Here is a 16,876-nt window from a genome sequence, read left to right as displayed (position 1 = left end):
TGTGTGTGTGTGTGTGTGTGTGTGTGTGTGTATGTGTGTGTGTGTGCGTGTGTGTGTGTGTGTGCAAATAATTGTTTTCTTATAAATATGAATGTGTGTAAATGTTTTTCTCTTTCTTTCTTTCTAGATCTACATTCCTTGCAGAACTGCTCTGACCCTGGCAAATGAAGACATTGATTTCAGACATTGAGGACTGTGCGGATGAATGGAGCTGATTATTGCATCCAGTGTTGGGGAGTAACTAGTTACATGTAACGGCGTTACGTATATAAAATAAAATACAAATGGTAATCCATTTGCCCAAAAAAACTAAAAAAACATGGTTACTGTACTTTTACTATAATAAAAGCATGGTTAATTTTTGTAAGGAAAGTCTCATGTTCAGTATTAGGATTTTTCTATAAAGATATTGTAGTGATGTAATAATTTTGACATGTAGGCAATTTAGAAAGTATAGTTTTGTTAAATCTTGAGTATTAAAGTCATGAGAGAGAGAGATATCAGGACAAAATAAAGAGACTGAAAAGAAAAATGAAAGTGAAGGTGCAGTTCAGGAGATAACTTTTAATTATTTTGCATGTCCCCAACCTAAGGATTTAATCATTTTTTATGTGAGGTCCATACAAAAAACAAGGTTGTCCATGCTTCAGAATTTGTTGTGGGTGTATGAGTGTGAGATTTCCCGGCCTGAAATTTTTTGTCCGCCCCTCGTGGAAATTAATGGCGCAGACATGCGGTTTCATTTACTAGACACAGGCCTACTGAAGCTCGCAGTGTTTTCAGCCTCTGCCGCCTCAATATATGAGTACATGAACACATAAACATAATCTCTAGAACTGCTCTGAGTCACTTCATGAGCATTTTACTTACACTCTTAAAAATAAAGGTGCTTCAAAAGGTTCTTCACAGCGATGCCATAGAGGAACCATTTTTGGTTCCACAAAGAACCATTCAGTCAAAGGTTCTTTAAAGAACCATCTCTTTCTTACCTTTTTATAATCTGAAGAACCTTTTTTAACCACAAACAACCTTTTGTGAAACAGAAAGGTTCTTCAGATGTTAAAGGTTCTTTATGGAACCATTTAGACAAAAAGGTTCTTCTATGGCATCGTGAAGCACCTTTATTTTTAAGAGTGTATTTTGAGAAATCATATCATATACAAAGACCAATGTTTCAAAAAGACACCAATGTTTCAGGAGTTTAGTACACAGAATAAGACACATGCTTATTAGATAACCGTATTTGAGTTGATGTATATGCTTTTATTTATTATTATTTTTTAATTAACAATTTTTTCCAAACCATTGTTAGATGCAATGTTTCCTGTAGTTATGCAAAGATTTCTTATCTATTAACTATTTCATATGATTTTAAATCTGCATTGAACTTCAGATCCATCTCAAAGTAAAAGGCGGTACTAAAGTCTGATTTTGTGGTGGATGTGTTCAAATTTGATCATCTTAATTCAAATGATGAAGGTTTTTGACAGTCTAACAGTGTTGAGCACTACTGTAAGGTTAACCCTGCATGGTGTAAACGTTTGAAAATGATTAACAGTTGCAAATAAACATTCATTAGAAATTTAGAAAAGTAATCAAATGTAATCAGTTACATTACTAAAGTAATTGAAAAAGTTTCACTACTATTACATTTTAAATAGGGTAACTTGTAATCTGTAACCTATTACATTTCCAAAGTAACCTTCCCAACACTGCTTGCATCATATCCCAGAATTATGTGCAACCCTATACAGAACATCTGCTCGTGTTCACTTGCAAACGCTGTTATTGCCCCATAATGCTGTCCCATATTTAGAGATGTAATTTCCATTGTGTGCCACAAAAGTAATTGGTGTACAGGTTTGGAACGACATGAGGGTGAGTAACTGATTACTTTTGATTTATTCTATTTAAGGCTCTTTACATCATTTTTTTTATTTGTAAGTTAAGAGGGGGAAATTATAATTTTGTTCAAACCGAAGGTTATTGTAGTTTTAGAGGTTAATGCATTACAAAAGCACAAAGAGCTTTTAATGTACTGTTTTGAACATGTATTCTAGATGCATTCAGATTTGATATTGCTTGTGTTATGACATCAGCAAGGTCATTTCGCTCTCTCTCTCCATGTCTCTATTCATCCTGCTTTCCCTCTTTCACCCCATAACCTTATCCTGTCTTCACTTAGCCTTAAATGCCTCCAATCCATGATTCTGATTTAGTGGGCCATTAAAAAGTTTTACAGCACCGGGTGACATCATGGGCCAGTCGGATGTGTTAGAGAATATGAATCTCCTGGGCCTCGCAGAGAATCTAGTGTCCTCTCCAGGGAAGAAGAATAATTCCCTTATAACCGTTCCCTTGGGGGTGAGGTCTCAGCAGCTGTTCTGACACAACAGGAGACAAAAATCTGACCTAATTACTCTAATTAACACGTTTTTTCCTTAATACATTTAATTAAATTGCTTCGGTTTAATTTATCACAGCACTTTAATTTTGCTAGAGCTCCCAGCCCAAGCTTTTAAACACTAATAAGACGGTATATCAATATTGAAGACATTCATGTCTTTATAGTGGAGTTTGTTGCCATCACAAACAGAAGCCAAGGTGGTCAAATAAACATGAGGGAAAAAAAGTGTTACGACGGCAGTGTTACGATGGCAGTGACACTTAAAAAAAAAAAAAAGATTACAAGAATAAAGTAATAATATTATAAGAATAAAGTCAAAATTACGAGAATAAAGTCAAAATATTTAGAGAATGAAGTTAAAATTACGAGAATAAAGTCGTAGCAATACAAGAATAAATTCAAAATATTTTGAGAATAAAGCCAAAATGACATGAATTGTCATAGCAATTATGAGATTAAAGTTAAAGTTTGTTGCTTTGCAACCTGAAATGAAGATGGACACAGTTTTTGTTTTATCCAGCTTTATTTACTCAGTGCAACTTATAACATCCAAGTGAAAGATATAACACCAATCACTGAGTTGGGGAGTTTCCACTCGATAGAAATCGCGGTCCGGGGGCACCTAGATCGAGTCAAAAGGGCACCACCCGTTCATGCCACTGATGGCTCTTAAGCTAGCTGAGAACAGATTACATAGCTCCGATCATGTGAACTGAAGTGTCGAGGTAAACTGTACAATCCACACAGCACCACTATTTACCATGCAGTTACTAACACTGTAGAAATATGGAATTCTGATATTTATTATTAATGTCATTATCAGTATAAGCATAATTAAATAATGGGTAATATAAAGGCAATAAGTCACTTTTATAGAGTCTGTTTGAGTTTCAATTCAGTTCACTTATTTGTATAGTGCTTTTCACAATACACATCGCGGCAAAGCAGCGTCACAGAAAATGAAAGTTTCTACATTACATTAGGGAGTAGTTTATCAGTCTTGACTATGTCAAGGTGATGTCCATGTGGTGAACTAGCTGAGAACAGATTACATAGCTCCGATCATGTGAACTGAAGTGTTGAGGTAAACTGTACAATCCACACAGCACCACTATTTACCATGCAGTTACTAACACTGTAGAAATATGGAATTCTGATATTTATTATTAATGGCATTATCAGTATAAGTATAATTAAATAATGGGTAATATAAAGGCAATAAGTCACTTTTATAGAGTTTGTTTGAGTTTCAATTCAGTTCACTTATTTGTATAGTGCTTTTCACAATACACATCGCGGCAAAGCAGCGTCACAGAAAATGAAAGTTTCTACATTACATTAGGGAGTAGTTTATCAGTCTTGACTATGTCAAGGTGATGTCCATGTGGTGATGTTCTTCTTCTTCTTCTTTGTTTTGTTGTTATAGAAACCATAAAACCATGGTAATGAGGAGCCTGATTCATTATATTACTAATACTATACAGTTAACTCTGGATTCAAGAATTGCAGTAGCATTCCATTAGGGCAACAGAATTTAATAGTTCTAATAAACTTTAATTGAAGTAAAATATTAATTCAATAATTAAGAGCCTGTAATATAAAGGAATATTAAGGCAGTTGTATGTGCAAAAGTTGTTGCTGTTTCTGGAATCCTGTGGTGTTAATGCATGTATGATTTTTGTATCCAGGAATATATAGTATGCATATATTAATTGTATCGCAGCTTGATTTTATTTATTTTTTGTACATTTTTAAAAAACTGTTCCTAGTAGAAAACATTGTGGCACCAAGATAGGCTACTATAAAGGGGGGCCCATGGATGTGCTATAGCCCCAGGGCCCTATGTGTGCTTAATCTTTAAAATTGTTTTTTTTTTTTACTTTATTCTCATACTATGACTTTAATCTCATAATGCTACGCCTTTATTCTCAAAATATTATGACTTTAATCTCATATTGCTATGACTTTATTCTCATAATTTTGATTTTATTCTCAAAAAAATGTAGACTTTAATCTCGTAATTTTACACTTATTTTACATGGCACTAAAACGCATTTGTAGTGTGTTTGCAATCATGTATGCTGTAATTTATTATCGGTTATAATATTTGACCAGTTTTTCCTTCAAAAATTAAGCAAAGTTTGATTAAAGTAATCTTTCCCTGTGGCACTGAACAATATAGAAGGACGCAATTGACTGCCTTTATGAGTGAGTCATTTGAATCATTCACTGAACCGATTTGTTCATACTCGAATCGTTCAAGACATAGCACTTGAAGAAGTTTGAGTAAAATAAAGACGTTGAAAACATGTTGAGGCTCCAGCGTTTATATTGAGTTTAATTAGTCTCAGGTGTATGTATGGTAATTTGTTGTACTTATTTACAGAACTATATGTCATCGTCATACCTCAAACAAGGTATATAAACAAATATGTTGTGCTCAAAGAATAGAGAGCAAATGCACACTGTGTAGAAACTCAGTCAATCGACTCAACTTACGCGTTGAGTTCCGATTAAGCGAGTCATTAGATGTGTCCTAAATTGCATACTTATGCATAATTCTATAATCCAACATTTTCTAGGATAATAGTGTGAGTAGTGTGTTCACACTGAAAATTCCAAAAAGAAAAAGTGCACTTTAAATACCCGGATGATGCACTTAAATAACGGGAAAAAGGTGCGGAATATTAGCTGTGTCTCATTTCACGAGGCTGCATCCTCCAGAGGTCGCATTTGAAGGCTGCCTTCGTCATCGGGGCAGTCTCATTTAAGAAAAGTAACAGTTACATTGCAAAGTAAAAAGGAAATTACAGTATTTTACACCTTACAAGGAATAACAGTCAATTTTATTATGGTTACTTTTCTTAAATAAACTTAACTGTCACAGCTTTAATTATAGCGAAGGGGGAGGGGCTGCAAGACTCCGTTTATGAATGGCAAAACGTGCGTCGCAAATTTGCTTACTTGTGCACTATTCTAATACGTTTTATAGTATAAATAGTGCGAGTAGTGTGTTCACACTGAAAATCCTGAAAAGAAAAAGTGCACTTTAATTACCCGGATGATGCACTTAACCAAAAATACAAAGTGTGGAATGTTGGACACTTCATTATGTACTGAAGGGGGAGGGGCTATCAGACTCCGATTATGAATGACAAAATAATCTATTCATATACTACATGGTTGAGTACATAGTGCATAAGTATATAGTGTACTGTATATTGTATAGTGTGTCATTTGGGACGCAGTAAAAATAACCTTATATAATTCATACACTACATGGTCGAGTAGGCTACATAGTGCATAAGTACATAGTGTATAATGCATAGTGTATTGCGTCATTTGGGACGCAGCCATTGAATTGAACACTGATTCATTCAGAGACTCCACTACTTTGTGTTGCTAGGATACACGCAACGGTCAATTGTGCTGACTCTTCCGTTAACATTTCTTCAAAGGCGCGAAAATAGAGAGGGTAACTGGCAATATGGTGTACAAAATGTAAGTTGCATATCTTAATTTTTACTGAACTGTTATAAGAACAGCACAATCATTCTTAACTGCATCTTATAACTTGAAGTTGATATCTAGCCAACTCTATCGGTCACTTATCTTCGGAGTTTAGACAGGCCTGTTATACCTTTTCGCAATCTCTGAGAGTTGTGTTCCTTAAAAAAAAAAAAAAAGGCCCCTATGTACAGTATGTTATGGGTTTACCATCCCAAATATATATTTACTGTCTTCCCAGGAAAGAATTCTAGTGCCACTGTCTCATAGCTCATGATCACTGACTGACTCGGTGTGTTTTTAGCGAGTTCTGACGACCTCCTCCTCGAAGAGATGTGCAGGTGCCTCAGACAGATTTATAAAAAGTGAGAAAAAAAAAGTGAAATGACATGTGGCCAAGTATGGTGACCCATACTCGGAATTAGTGCTCTGCATTTAACCCATCCAAAGTGCACACACACAGCAGTGAACACACACACCCGGAGCAGTGGGCAGCCATTTTTGCTGCAGCGCCCAGGGAGCAGTTGGAGGTTCAGTGCCTTGCTCAAGGGCACTTTAGTCATGGTATTGAAGTTGGGAGAGAGCGCTGTACATTCACTCCCCCCACCTACAATCCCTGCCAGTACAAGAGTTGAACCCACAACCTTTGGGTTATAAGTCTGACTCTCTAACCATTAGGCCACGACTTCCATTTAAACAATTTATAGCTGTAATCATCCATGAAAATGCTCCTGGAGGTAAAACCACACAATATCTCCAGTGCTGAGTACTGTGCCTAACTGAGTGATGAATTAATATTCTGTGAGTGAGTGAGTTTGCGTATGCATGTGTGAATTTCACAAATACAGTGCGTTATGGACAAGACAATAAGTAAACAGCGCCCCCTAGAGTGAGCTACAAAAACATGTAAACCTTCAGCTCCAATGGGAAATAATACTGGTGGCGAGATAGATTGAGGAGAAAGTTTGTTTGATTGTCACTCTGGAGATTGGATTTTGTTGGATGAAAAATCACGCTCCATGTCACACTAATTAATGTCAGCAATGTAATTAACCTTCAAATGTGTGTGGTAGACCTTAAAGGAATATTCCAGGTTAATTACAAGTTACCTCAAAATATTATTTCAACTCATCTCACAGTTATAAATAAAAGTATACAGATAGATATGCATTTACAAAGTCTTTGACGCAAACAGATATTCAGATGTTAATATTTTAATGAAATAGCTTACAATCCCAGTAACACTGTTGCGTTTAATTGCTTGATTACAGAAACATTTTAATACATTTAACAAATCATAAATGGTCAAATCAACTCAGTGACAGTGTAAACAAAATGGCATTTTAGCAATCAGATGGTGAACTGTTGTTATAGATACCGAAAAGCCACACATTATCATATAGAAAGCCACTGATATATAAAACATACAGTGAAATACTGTATAAAGCACAGCACCAATGTTTAGTTAAACTGTAAGATACTGTAATCAGTTCCAGATATAATAGGCAAAATAAATGCAACATCATGCATTTAATGTATGTTAAAATATTGTACATGTATATATGTAATATATATAGTAATGTATGTATATAATAATGCATAATTGTGTATTGTAGAACTTAATTACTGAAAAAATAATACTGAGGACTTTTTCAACATTTATGTGTTGATTTTGGCATGAAATATAGGCCTAATTCTGAGAGTTCTACACTCTTATTAGTTTTACAGTGATATTAGTATCTAATTTGCAACAAAACAAAAAAAATGTTTGAGAAATGTGTAGATATTTGCACGGTCAGTTTCTACATAAATCAAAAGAGCTTTCAAGTTATACAGGCACAGATTCCATGGTCTTAATTTTTGACTTATAATTTGAAAAAGTTCTATTTCTCAGTTCTCATTGAGTTTACCATAGTAACTAAACAGATGGGATAGGGTTCTCAGTAATGGGATGTTTCTGAATACAGTTGGTAATTGCTTTATTGTCCTCTAGTGGCATATACAGGTACTACATATTACATTAGAATAGCGCAATGTATATGTGTGCGTGTTTACAGAAGCTCACAACAAACTCCTACCATTTAACAAGAACTGCAGATAAAGAGAGAACGAAAAACGAGTATTTCAGTGTGTTTGGTGACTAGACTGGTTATCTGGGAAATTTTAAAGCCTTAGTTCAAACTCATTATTCCAGACTGTTTCAGAATCCGTTTTATCTTTCAAAACCAAACTGAGCAAGGTCTGTTTACACAGGCAAATCCGATCTCAATTCAGATCTCCTGCTGTAATTTTTACATATGTGAACATATGCCCCAGAGGTTAGAAATTAGCCCGTTACTTCTCATGTCCGTTGATGTTCTCAGGTACCAGACCCTCCATCACAGCTTGCTGAGACTCGAGAATCTGGATCCAGACAAAGCAGATGAACAAAGAGGTATAGCCTAAAGCTAACACAGAGGTACATGTATGTATTTGTGGAAACTCACCTGGAAAGTCGGACTAAAGGCAATGAGGGTTTGCATGTTGGTGCTGTAATAGCCAAGAACATAATCCCCTGCCAGCAAGGGGAGCTCATTTTTACTCATCTGGACCTTAAACAGGAAGTGCACACTCATGTTAGTCCTTGTGTAACAACTTGTTAGTGCCATGCAGTTTAAATGCATTCATTTTAGATGAGTGTAAAAGTAAAGTAATATAAAATTCTATTATTGGCATTATTTTCTCAATGCAGACCTGTTCTCAACACTAAAACTTTTAGTCTGCCATACCGTCACGACTTCGCCGTTGGCAGCCACTTCATCATCTTTGACCCAAGCGAAGGTGGAGTAATCGGAGGCACTTTTGAAGCCAATCTGCACACAGAGATATAAATCACCACTAGTTAGTGACCCGCTTTGTGATACAGATCTCCTTTTTGTCTCTTTCTGTGTTTTTGTTCATCCATCAACCTCTTTTTTCTCTGTTTCCGTCTCACCTTGTACAATCCGATCCAGTCCCAGGTTGAGGACTCACAGTTTTCCAGAATGGTGTAGGTGAATGTGGCGTCTTCATCTGCACTCCAGTGTCCCTCCACGGTTAGTGTGACTAGAGCCGTCTCCTTTTTTCTCATCTGCATGAAGAGACCAAGACAGAATTTGGACTAAACGTACTCATGTACGCAGAAAGGTAGATGTGTTTAAAATTATAATTAGTAATGATTATGATGATTATTATTATTTAAGCACATTTACTTCAATTTGATCAGCTCATTGTCATGTCATCTGATTGATTAAATATTCAAGGCATACATAATTCATACCTCCAGATTGAAGGTCCCAATGACAGGTTTGTGGTCACTGACCCCATACGAGACATCACAGGTGTACATGTCCTGCGTCACCTTAATAGGATACTCATCATCGTCAGCTGATGATGTTGTCGAGCTATTCTCATCCTCAGTGTCTATAGCTTTGGGTTTTATCCTCCACAAGATACGATCCGTCCAGGCAGGCTTCCGCTTTTTACCACTAATCATTGACCCATGCAAAAAAAGAAGGAATGTAAATTATACTGAACTAATAAATGCAGAGTGAGATAATCTTCACTATATTATATAGATAGTATATATGCACACTAAAAAAGTTTGGGGTCAGTAAGTTTTTTTTTTTAATGTATACTTTTTATTAAGAGCTTAATACTAATTAGTCAGCAAGGGCCCATTAAATTAAATTAAATTGCAGTTCTTATTTGCTGTTGTTTCTATACATCAAAGAATCCAGATAAAAAATGTATTAAAGTTTTCACAAAACTGTTGAGCACAACTGTTTTCAACATTGATAATAATAAGAAATGTTTCTTGATCATTAAATCAGCATATTAGAATGATTTCTGAAGGATCATGTGACACTGAAGACTGCAGTAATGATGCTGAAAATTAATATTTGCCATCACAGACATAAATTACAGAAAATACTAATTTTAAATTATAATAATATTTCTCAATTTTACTGTTTGTACTTTATTTTTGATTATTTTGGATGCAACCCTGGTGAGCTTAAGAGTATTCTTTCAAAAACATGAAAAACCTTACCGACCCCAAACTTTGTTAGACAGACAGACAGACAGATAGATAGATAGATAGATAGATAGATAGATAGATAGATAGATAGATAGATAGATAGATAGATAGATGATAGATAGATAGATAGATAGATAGATAGATAGATAGATAGATAGATAGATAGATAGATAGATAGATAGATAGATAGATAGATAGATAGTTGTGCTGTGGTTGTATACTGAGAATTCCATGTGAAATTCCCAATTCCATGCAGACATGCAAGTGATATGCTATTTTTACCATATGAAACAGCATGCAAATGCATCAAACACCAGCATATCAGAGTGAATCATGCTTTCTACACAGTGATGAGGTGCTTAGTGTCATGTTATATGACAGGTTCAAAGCAGTTCTCCATGACAGCTGTTAAAAGCCCAATGACACACTGACAGCATTTCATGGATGTGTGGTCATGTATTAAATATGATGGAAGGGCTGGATGGACAAATGGGGTGGTTGGTGTATATATGATTTCCTGCATGTTTTTTCAGAAAACATCTATTTCACTTTTTTCACCTTGACTAGTAATCTTGAAAATAAATTCAAAGTTTGAGCTGATCTTCCCACTGGAGACACAAACTGTCTCTGCTTCCATTACAGACACAGCAAAACACAATGTCCCAACCATATTTCACTACCCATATAACAATTCAGCAAACAGGTGACAGCTAAATGTGGAAAATATCTGTGCTGAAGACACGTTTGTACACAGACACAGATTCATATACTCTGTGGTGCGGAAGACCTCCTATATTCAGCCATTTATGTTTGATGGGAAATACAATTCCATCTTACATCCTACATACCCATCTCATCTTCAAAGTAGACATGCTACAACATACATGTTTTCAAAGCTGATGGCAGCTGGCACACAGAAAAAACACCAATCACAACATTACATTTTGTAAGAAACTGTAGTCTGACCCGACCCAGATTCCACTCCACAATAGATGTTTGATCATGCTCAATTCCCAAAATGGCTCAAGAAAGTCAACAGTTATGTTGTTTCTGCACCATTTTGGATGATCACATCCTGAGCAAATGATGACCAATTGTAGAATGAGAATGGGTGTGGGACACCGAGATCCATCTCAAACAGGGCGGTATTGGAACTTTATTAACATACAGACCACAGCTGTCACAATAGGAGCATCTTCATTTACATTAAGGGTAGTAAACTGTAACTGCATAAAAGGTTGGAGTTTAGGATGTTCGGGGTTCATTCCGACTCTGTAGAACCCAAGGTACAACATGTACTTTGTCACGGCTATGCTGCAATAAACATCTTCATCGAGATCTTCAACCTCCTCATCATTTTTTCTTACAATTTGTATAGACATGACTGAAATGCTTACTGGAGCATCTGACAGGAGATTATGCAAAGATTGAACGATGAGTGAGAGGAGTGCAGTGTTTTACAGGGATGTGATGGTGAGTGCTCTGTAAGAGGAATTCTGGGTAATAAACGGGTTAAGGTAACGCCATGCAACAAACACAAAAATTCTTCTCAAATCTTACATAAAGCCAAACCATGTCTTTGGTACTCTGTGTGGAGAAAGAATGACCATGAATTTCTTCTAAGAAAACACAATAGGGATAAATTGAGATTCATTTTTTTCTCAATCAAATTGATTTCCACTTTCATGCATAAAAAATAATGCATTTGTACTGTGTTAATAATTTGTAAGTGTGTGAATGTACCTTGTGTCGTAAGTCTCCGAGAAACGGTCGAACTTATACGTGGGTTTAAAGCACAACAGTCCCTCTTCAAATTCCTGAAGAATAGCTTCTTTCTTCTTCATCATGGTCAGCTAAGAGCCAGAGATCAGTGGAATATAATAGAATAGAATAATGCATACCTGTCTCTTGTTTTCCATAAATTTTGACATTTGCATGTTGCTAAGCTAATGATGAGATACTAAGCACAAACTATTGAGTGAAATTTTTAATTCGATGAAACTAACTTCTATTAATGCACTTTTTAATTTTTCTGAATAAAACATATTTTTATAATCACCATGCTAAAAGAGCCATTGTCTTCAGAAGAGTGTGTATTTGTGCTATCTTTATTTGTGTGTTTGCCTGACCTGATCTCTGTTCCACAGCAGGTTAAAGCGGCCATTGTTGATCGAGGAGCGAAGAAAGTGCATCCCATGGTCAGCGATACGAAAGTTCAGATCACCAAACCAGAAGACTACCCTGAGATACGGAACAACAGCAATATGAGAACCATGATGCATGTGAGAATGCATGAACGTGAGTAAATTTGAGCCCAACTTAGCACTGACTTGTGGTCAAACACTTGTGGTGTGTTGTACATATCAAAGTCTTGCGTGTCCAGAATATATTCAAACTCATCCATCCGTTGCAGGGCGTAGTTCATATGAGCCGCCAGATGACAGTTCAGAAAACACAGCATGTGACCGTAGAATGAAAAACGTACAGACACACCACCTTTATTTCCCTGTGAGAATAAATAAAAATGCATTAGTCCAGCTGCATATTATTACAGTAAAGCCCCAAGTCATACTCACATATTCATACCTCTAAAAGGATAGGTTTAGGCTGAATTTATTTAGCTTATTTTAATTTATTTTTTATTTTACACAAAACATACAGATTATATACACTGCCATTTTATATTCAGCAAGGATGCATTAAATTGATCAAAATTACATTAAAGATTATGCTGTTTTCCCATCACAGGAGGATACAGTATATATATATATATATATATATATATATATATATATATATATATATATATATATATAAAAAACCATTTTAAATTGTAATAATACTTTACAATATTGCTGTTTTTACTGTATCTTTGATCAAATAAATGGCAGGCTTGATGAGCATTAGAGACTTCAAAAATCTTATAAAATCAGTCAAATAACAGTATGAACAGTAGAATAAATATGTCAGTTTTGAAGGAACATGCCATCAAATTGAAATTAGTGTATAACAGTAAGTGTCTCTGAAATGTAAAGGCTATACCATACCCAGTATCCAAATAGGCCTGTGCGAGTGTATGTACTTTGGATGTCTCTGATGAAAGGCAGGTGGACCTGCTTTGCAAACAATATCAGCAGTAAACCCTGCATCCTCACAGAAGTCACCTGAGGACAGCAAAAAAAGCCTTTTCATATGTCAAAGCTTCAGTGCATTTCTCAACACAAACGCCACACGCCACCTTTGACCTCCACATCAAAACCGACAGCATCACAGAAAGAGGATTTTAGACGGTTTCTATGCAAGAAAGCTATTATAGGCCTTATACAGTAAAAGAAAACAAAAGAGGAAACATGTATTTGAGCTTAGAATGGATAAGTGTCCTTGATACGTTGACATAAGAAAATAAGGAGATTGGTATTGGAAATTCCTGGGATTTTTTGGTGGAGTGGAATTCAGTTTTTAAAATCAGAGCTAATTAGTCATGAAAGGCAGAATGGGACGGGCTCACATCAAATCAGAGGTTATGGTACACAAATGTGCTGGTATGAAACAATGCCTCTAGTGTTTTCAATGGCCTGCAGCGAACAATGGAGCTTAACAAGCTTAATGAGGAGACGGCTCATCCTGATTTTGTCTCTCTGTTCTATTGTAACAGTTGCAACTGCATATAAACATATGTATAAGGACAGTCAATACCTCTCTGTCTTTCACACTCTCTAAACTGAGATTGCAATGCTGAGACGCACAATCAGTTTTTTATTTATTCTGTACCTTTATATATCCCATTGGTGCCAGGGTATCCATGAGAAGGTGACTCCATGAGTCCTCAGAAATTAGATCAGAGATATATCGCACTGGATTGGCATTCACTTCCTGTAGACTAGAGCACAAACACATCTGCTCATCTTATATGACAAAACAATGTAAACTTACCAATTGACAGAGAAATTCATTCTGTCTCATATATATATATAGTATAAACACGCGCACAAATTGGTGTAGGATTTACTTTGAAACAATTTTCACTCTGAAATTGATAATACATATCATAATACAGTTGAAAGAACATACTCCAGTAATTTTTGTTTCATTTACAACTTCAATATATATACTGAAGTTCAAGAACAGTTAAAGAAAGTAATACTTGTCTTTTATTGAATTGAGGATCCATTCAATTGATCAAAAGTGACAGAAAAGACTTTAACATTGTTACAAATGATTTCTGTTTCAAACAACAGTAGCACAACTGTTTTCAACATTTATAATAAGTCGTTTCCAAAGCAAACCAAATCAATATATTAAAATGATTTCTGAAGGATCATGTGACACTGGAGACTAGTAATTTTCAGTATCATGGAGTAATGATGCTGAAAATTCAGCTTTGCCATCACAGAAATAAATTACATTTTAAAATACATTAAAATAGAAAACAGTTGTAATAATGTTTAACAATTTTACTGTATTTTTGATCAAATAAATATAGCTGTGGTGAATATAAGAGGCTTCTTTTTAAAAATCTTACCAAACCCAAACTTGGTATTGTATGTATTAGTAAATTAACATGTTATTTATTTATTTATTATTTTATTTATTTTTGTGAGTATAAATCTGCTGATCATGTGATTCAGGTGATGTTAACTCACCCAATCACATAGAGGTCAGTGGCCGGCTGTGAGTCAAGCTGCAGTAATGACCTCACATCAGCTGGTGGCTCCGCTGTGCCAACATTCCATGTGACCATGTGCAGCCTGAACAAAAGAAGAAGACACAAACAGAGCAGCAATGAATCAATGAATGAATTGGGTTCATATAAACTCTGAATTTAATATCTGAGAAAAACTTTGGGGAAAGAATACGAAAAGATAATCTAAAACTAAAAATACAACGGACTTGCTAGCAAATCACCAACAAAATCCACACCTTCTATTACTCCAACACAAGTCTATCTAAAACTCATTTTCAATGACTTAGTACACCTGAAGGACTCTCTGTTGGTGTATTTTCCACAGAGGTAAAAGGCTTCGTCTAGCGTACGGGACACTTCCTCATTTGCCTCATCATCTGAGCTGAGATCTTCTAAGCAGACGAGCAACTGAGCGAGCCGCTCGCGAAGAATCATCCGTGATGAAGTAGACTGAGATGCCATGGTGGACGTACTGTCAGAGCGCACACGTGGGACATCAAATGTGTCAGACATCTTTTTGCTGTTCTCCCAAAACAACTGATAATCTGAAGCCTGATTCATCCAAACCAAGAGATCAGCAGAAGTGAGTAGATTTCTTATTTGATTCTCTATCGTATTGCTTGTGTTTTCTCAGCTTCAGAGGTCCAAAAAAGTTCAAATGTCTATAGGTGTCCAATGGTTTAGGTTCAGCAGATGCAGATATCCCAGGTTTTGTTCAAGCGACGCCTACGTGCTGTAGTTCCAAGATTCATATTTCTCCGATCTTCTCAGAAACAATTCATCATTATCCTTTGAGCCCAGAAAGCTAGCAATTGCAATAAATATAACCCTTTTTGTTGATCCACATGTTCTCATTGCATCTTGTTGCCTGAATGGACGAGTGTGTGTAAAAGCATGCGTTTTGGAGAGTGTTTGGGATTATGAAGTGTAATCTGGAGCAGTGGAGAGCCACGTGAATGAGGCCAGGAATACAAAATGCAAAAATCACTAACAGGCCTGATCTCCAAATCACTGTATGTATTGTTGCAGGTCTTTAGCAACGCAAGTAAATGTCCACAGAAGCTAATCCGCTTTATGCAAGAGCTGGCCTCAACTCTGTGAATATTTCTTGGACTCTACAAAATAAATAAATAAATAAGGTAATAATTTTGCAACCGGTGGGGGGGTGGGGAGTGTTGTTGTCTAAGTTCAAAGATCTTAAATTAAAATGTGAGAGCATAATGCCAAACTTTGTTAACAAACTCTCATATTTAAGTTAACTCTGAGAGAGCTAATTTTTACTTCCTTGGAGTTAAATGTTACTCTATCAGAGTTGAATTAACCTTCTTGCCTAACAAATTCAACTACAATATGTGAGACTGCGTTCCAGATTACTTGATGAACACATTTATCCACTGCTTTTAAATTGTGGTTATCTTATAGTATTGATGTTTGTATTATTAAAAATGTGTACATATATTATAAATATCAATTAAATATTTATTATTATACATTAAATATTTATGAACATTTGATATAAAATTATTAAATTAAATTAAAAATAATAATAAAGTCTGTTCAGTGTTCAGGTGTCGACATAAATCTTTGCAAATTTGTGCTCAACTGTACACCTTACTTTTTTCCCCCTGTTTAAACCAGGAAAATTGTACTAGGCAAACAAATACTAATAAATTAGTCTAAAATAGCAATATAATTCTCAAATGCAGGCTAACTATCTTTCCACCCCGTTGCTCTAATACAGTCACATGCAAATTCTTAGGAGCAAAGAAGCATTCAGCAGCAGTGTTGCACAAGTAAAGCGAGTTACGTAATCAGATTACTTTTTTCAAGTAACTAGTAAAGTAACGCATTACTTTTTAATTTACAAGAGAATATCTGAGTTACTTTTTCAAACTTTTTTTTTTCCAATTTATTGATTGACAGCTCTCCTGTCCCCATGTTGAGAGAAATCAGAAGATGCTACTGTAGTTCAAAATAAATATGAATATGCATTAACTCATCTCACTCACACACACAAAAAAAAACACAGATTCAGTATTCCTCAAAATGAATTAAAATAATGCAACTCAGAATATGACTCAAACCTGCAATAACTAAATGTTAAACAACACAAATATCCTTTATGTATTTAATCCCATTCTATTAACCAATGTCTTTGATTCTGACCTTCGATGATCCAGTTCAACCGTACTAATAAACATAAATAACTCTAGACAAACAC

The 16,876-nt window shown here is 35.5% G+C and overlaps 1 protein-coding gene across 2 annotated transcripts; it reads right to left on the bottom strand.

Moving 5' to 3' along the window:
* Positions 1-7,550: 7,550 nt before the first annotated feature.
* On the bottom strand, positions 7,551-15,328 carry LOC107592158 (inositol polyphosphate 5-phosphatase K-like). Of its 2 annotated transcripts, XM_016281558.1 has the most exons (13): positions 14,948-15,328; positions 14,615-14,719; positions 13,743-13,851; positions 13,019-13,135; positions 12,302-12,477; positions 12,101-12,212; positions 11,715-11,824; positions 11,532-11,558; positions 9,213-9,420; positions 8,889-9,023; positions 8,683-8,766; positions 8,401-8,505; positions 7,551-8,317 (listed from the first exon to the last, which is right to left on the bottom strand). In XM_016281558.1, exons 1-13 carry the CDS (start codon positions 15,214-15,216, stop codon positions 8,249-8,251), a joined length of 1,626 nt encoding a protein of 541 aa, XP_016137044.1. In that variant the 5' UTR covers positions 15,217-15,328; the 3' UTR covers positions 7,551-8,248. The 2 variants fall into 2 exon arrangements, with proteins under 2 accessions (XP_016137044.1, XP_016137045.1); XM_016281559.1 differs by lacking the exon at positions 11,532-11,558.
* Between the last annotated feature and the right edge of the window lie 1,548 nt (positions 15,329-16,876).

The sequence above is a fragment of the Sinocyclocheilus grahami genome, unplaced genomic scaffold, assembly GCF_001515645.1.
Source record: "Sinocyclocheilus grahami isolate Dianchi unplaced genomic scaffold, SAMN03320097.WGS_v1.1 scaffold150.1, whole genome shotgun sequence".
Taxonomy (NCBI): domain Eukaryota; kingdom Metazoa; phylum Chordata; class Actinopteri; order Cypriniformes; family Cyprinidae; genus Sinocyclocheilus; species Sinocyclocheilus grahami.
The sequence above is the reverse complement of the archived record's forward strand: the minus strand, read 5'-3'. Positions and strand labels throughout refer to the sequence as shown.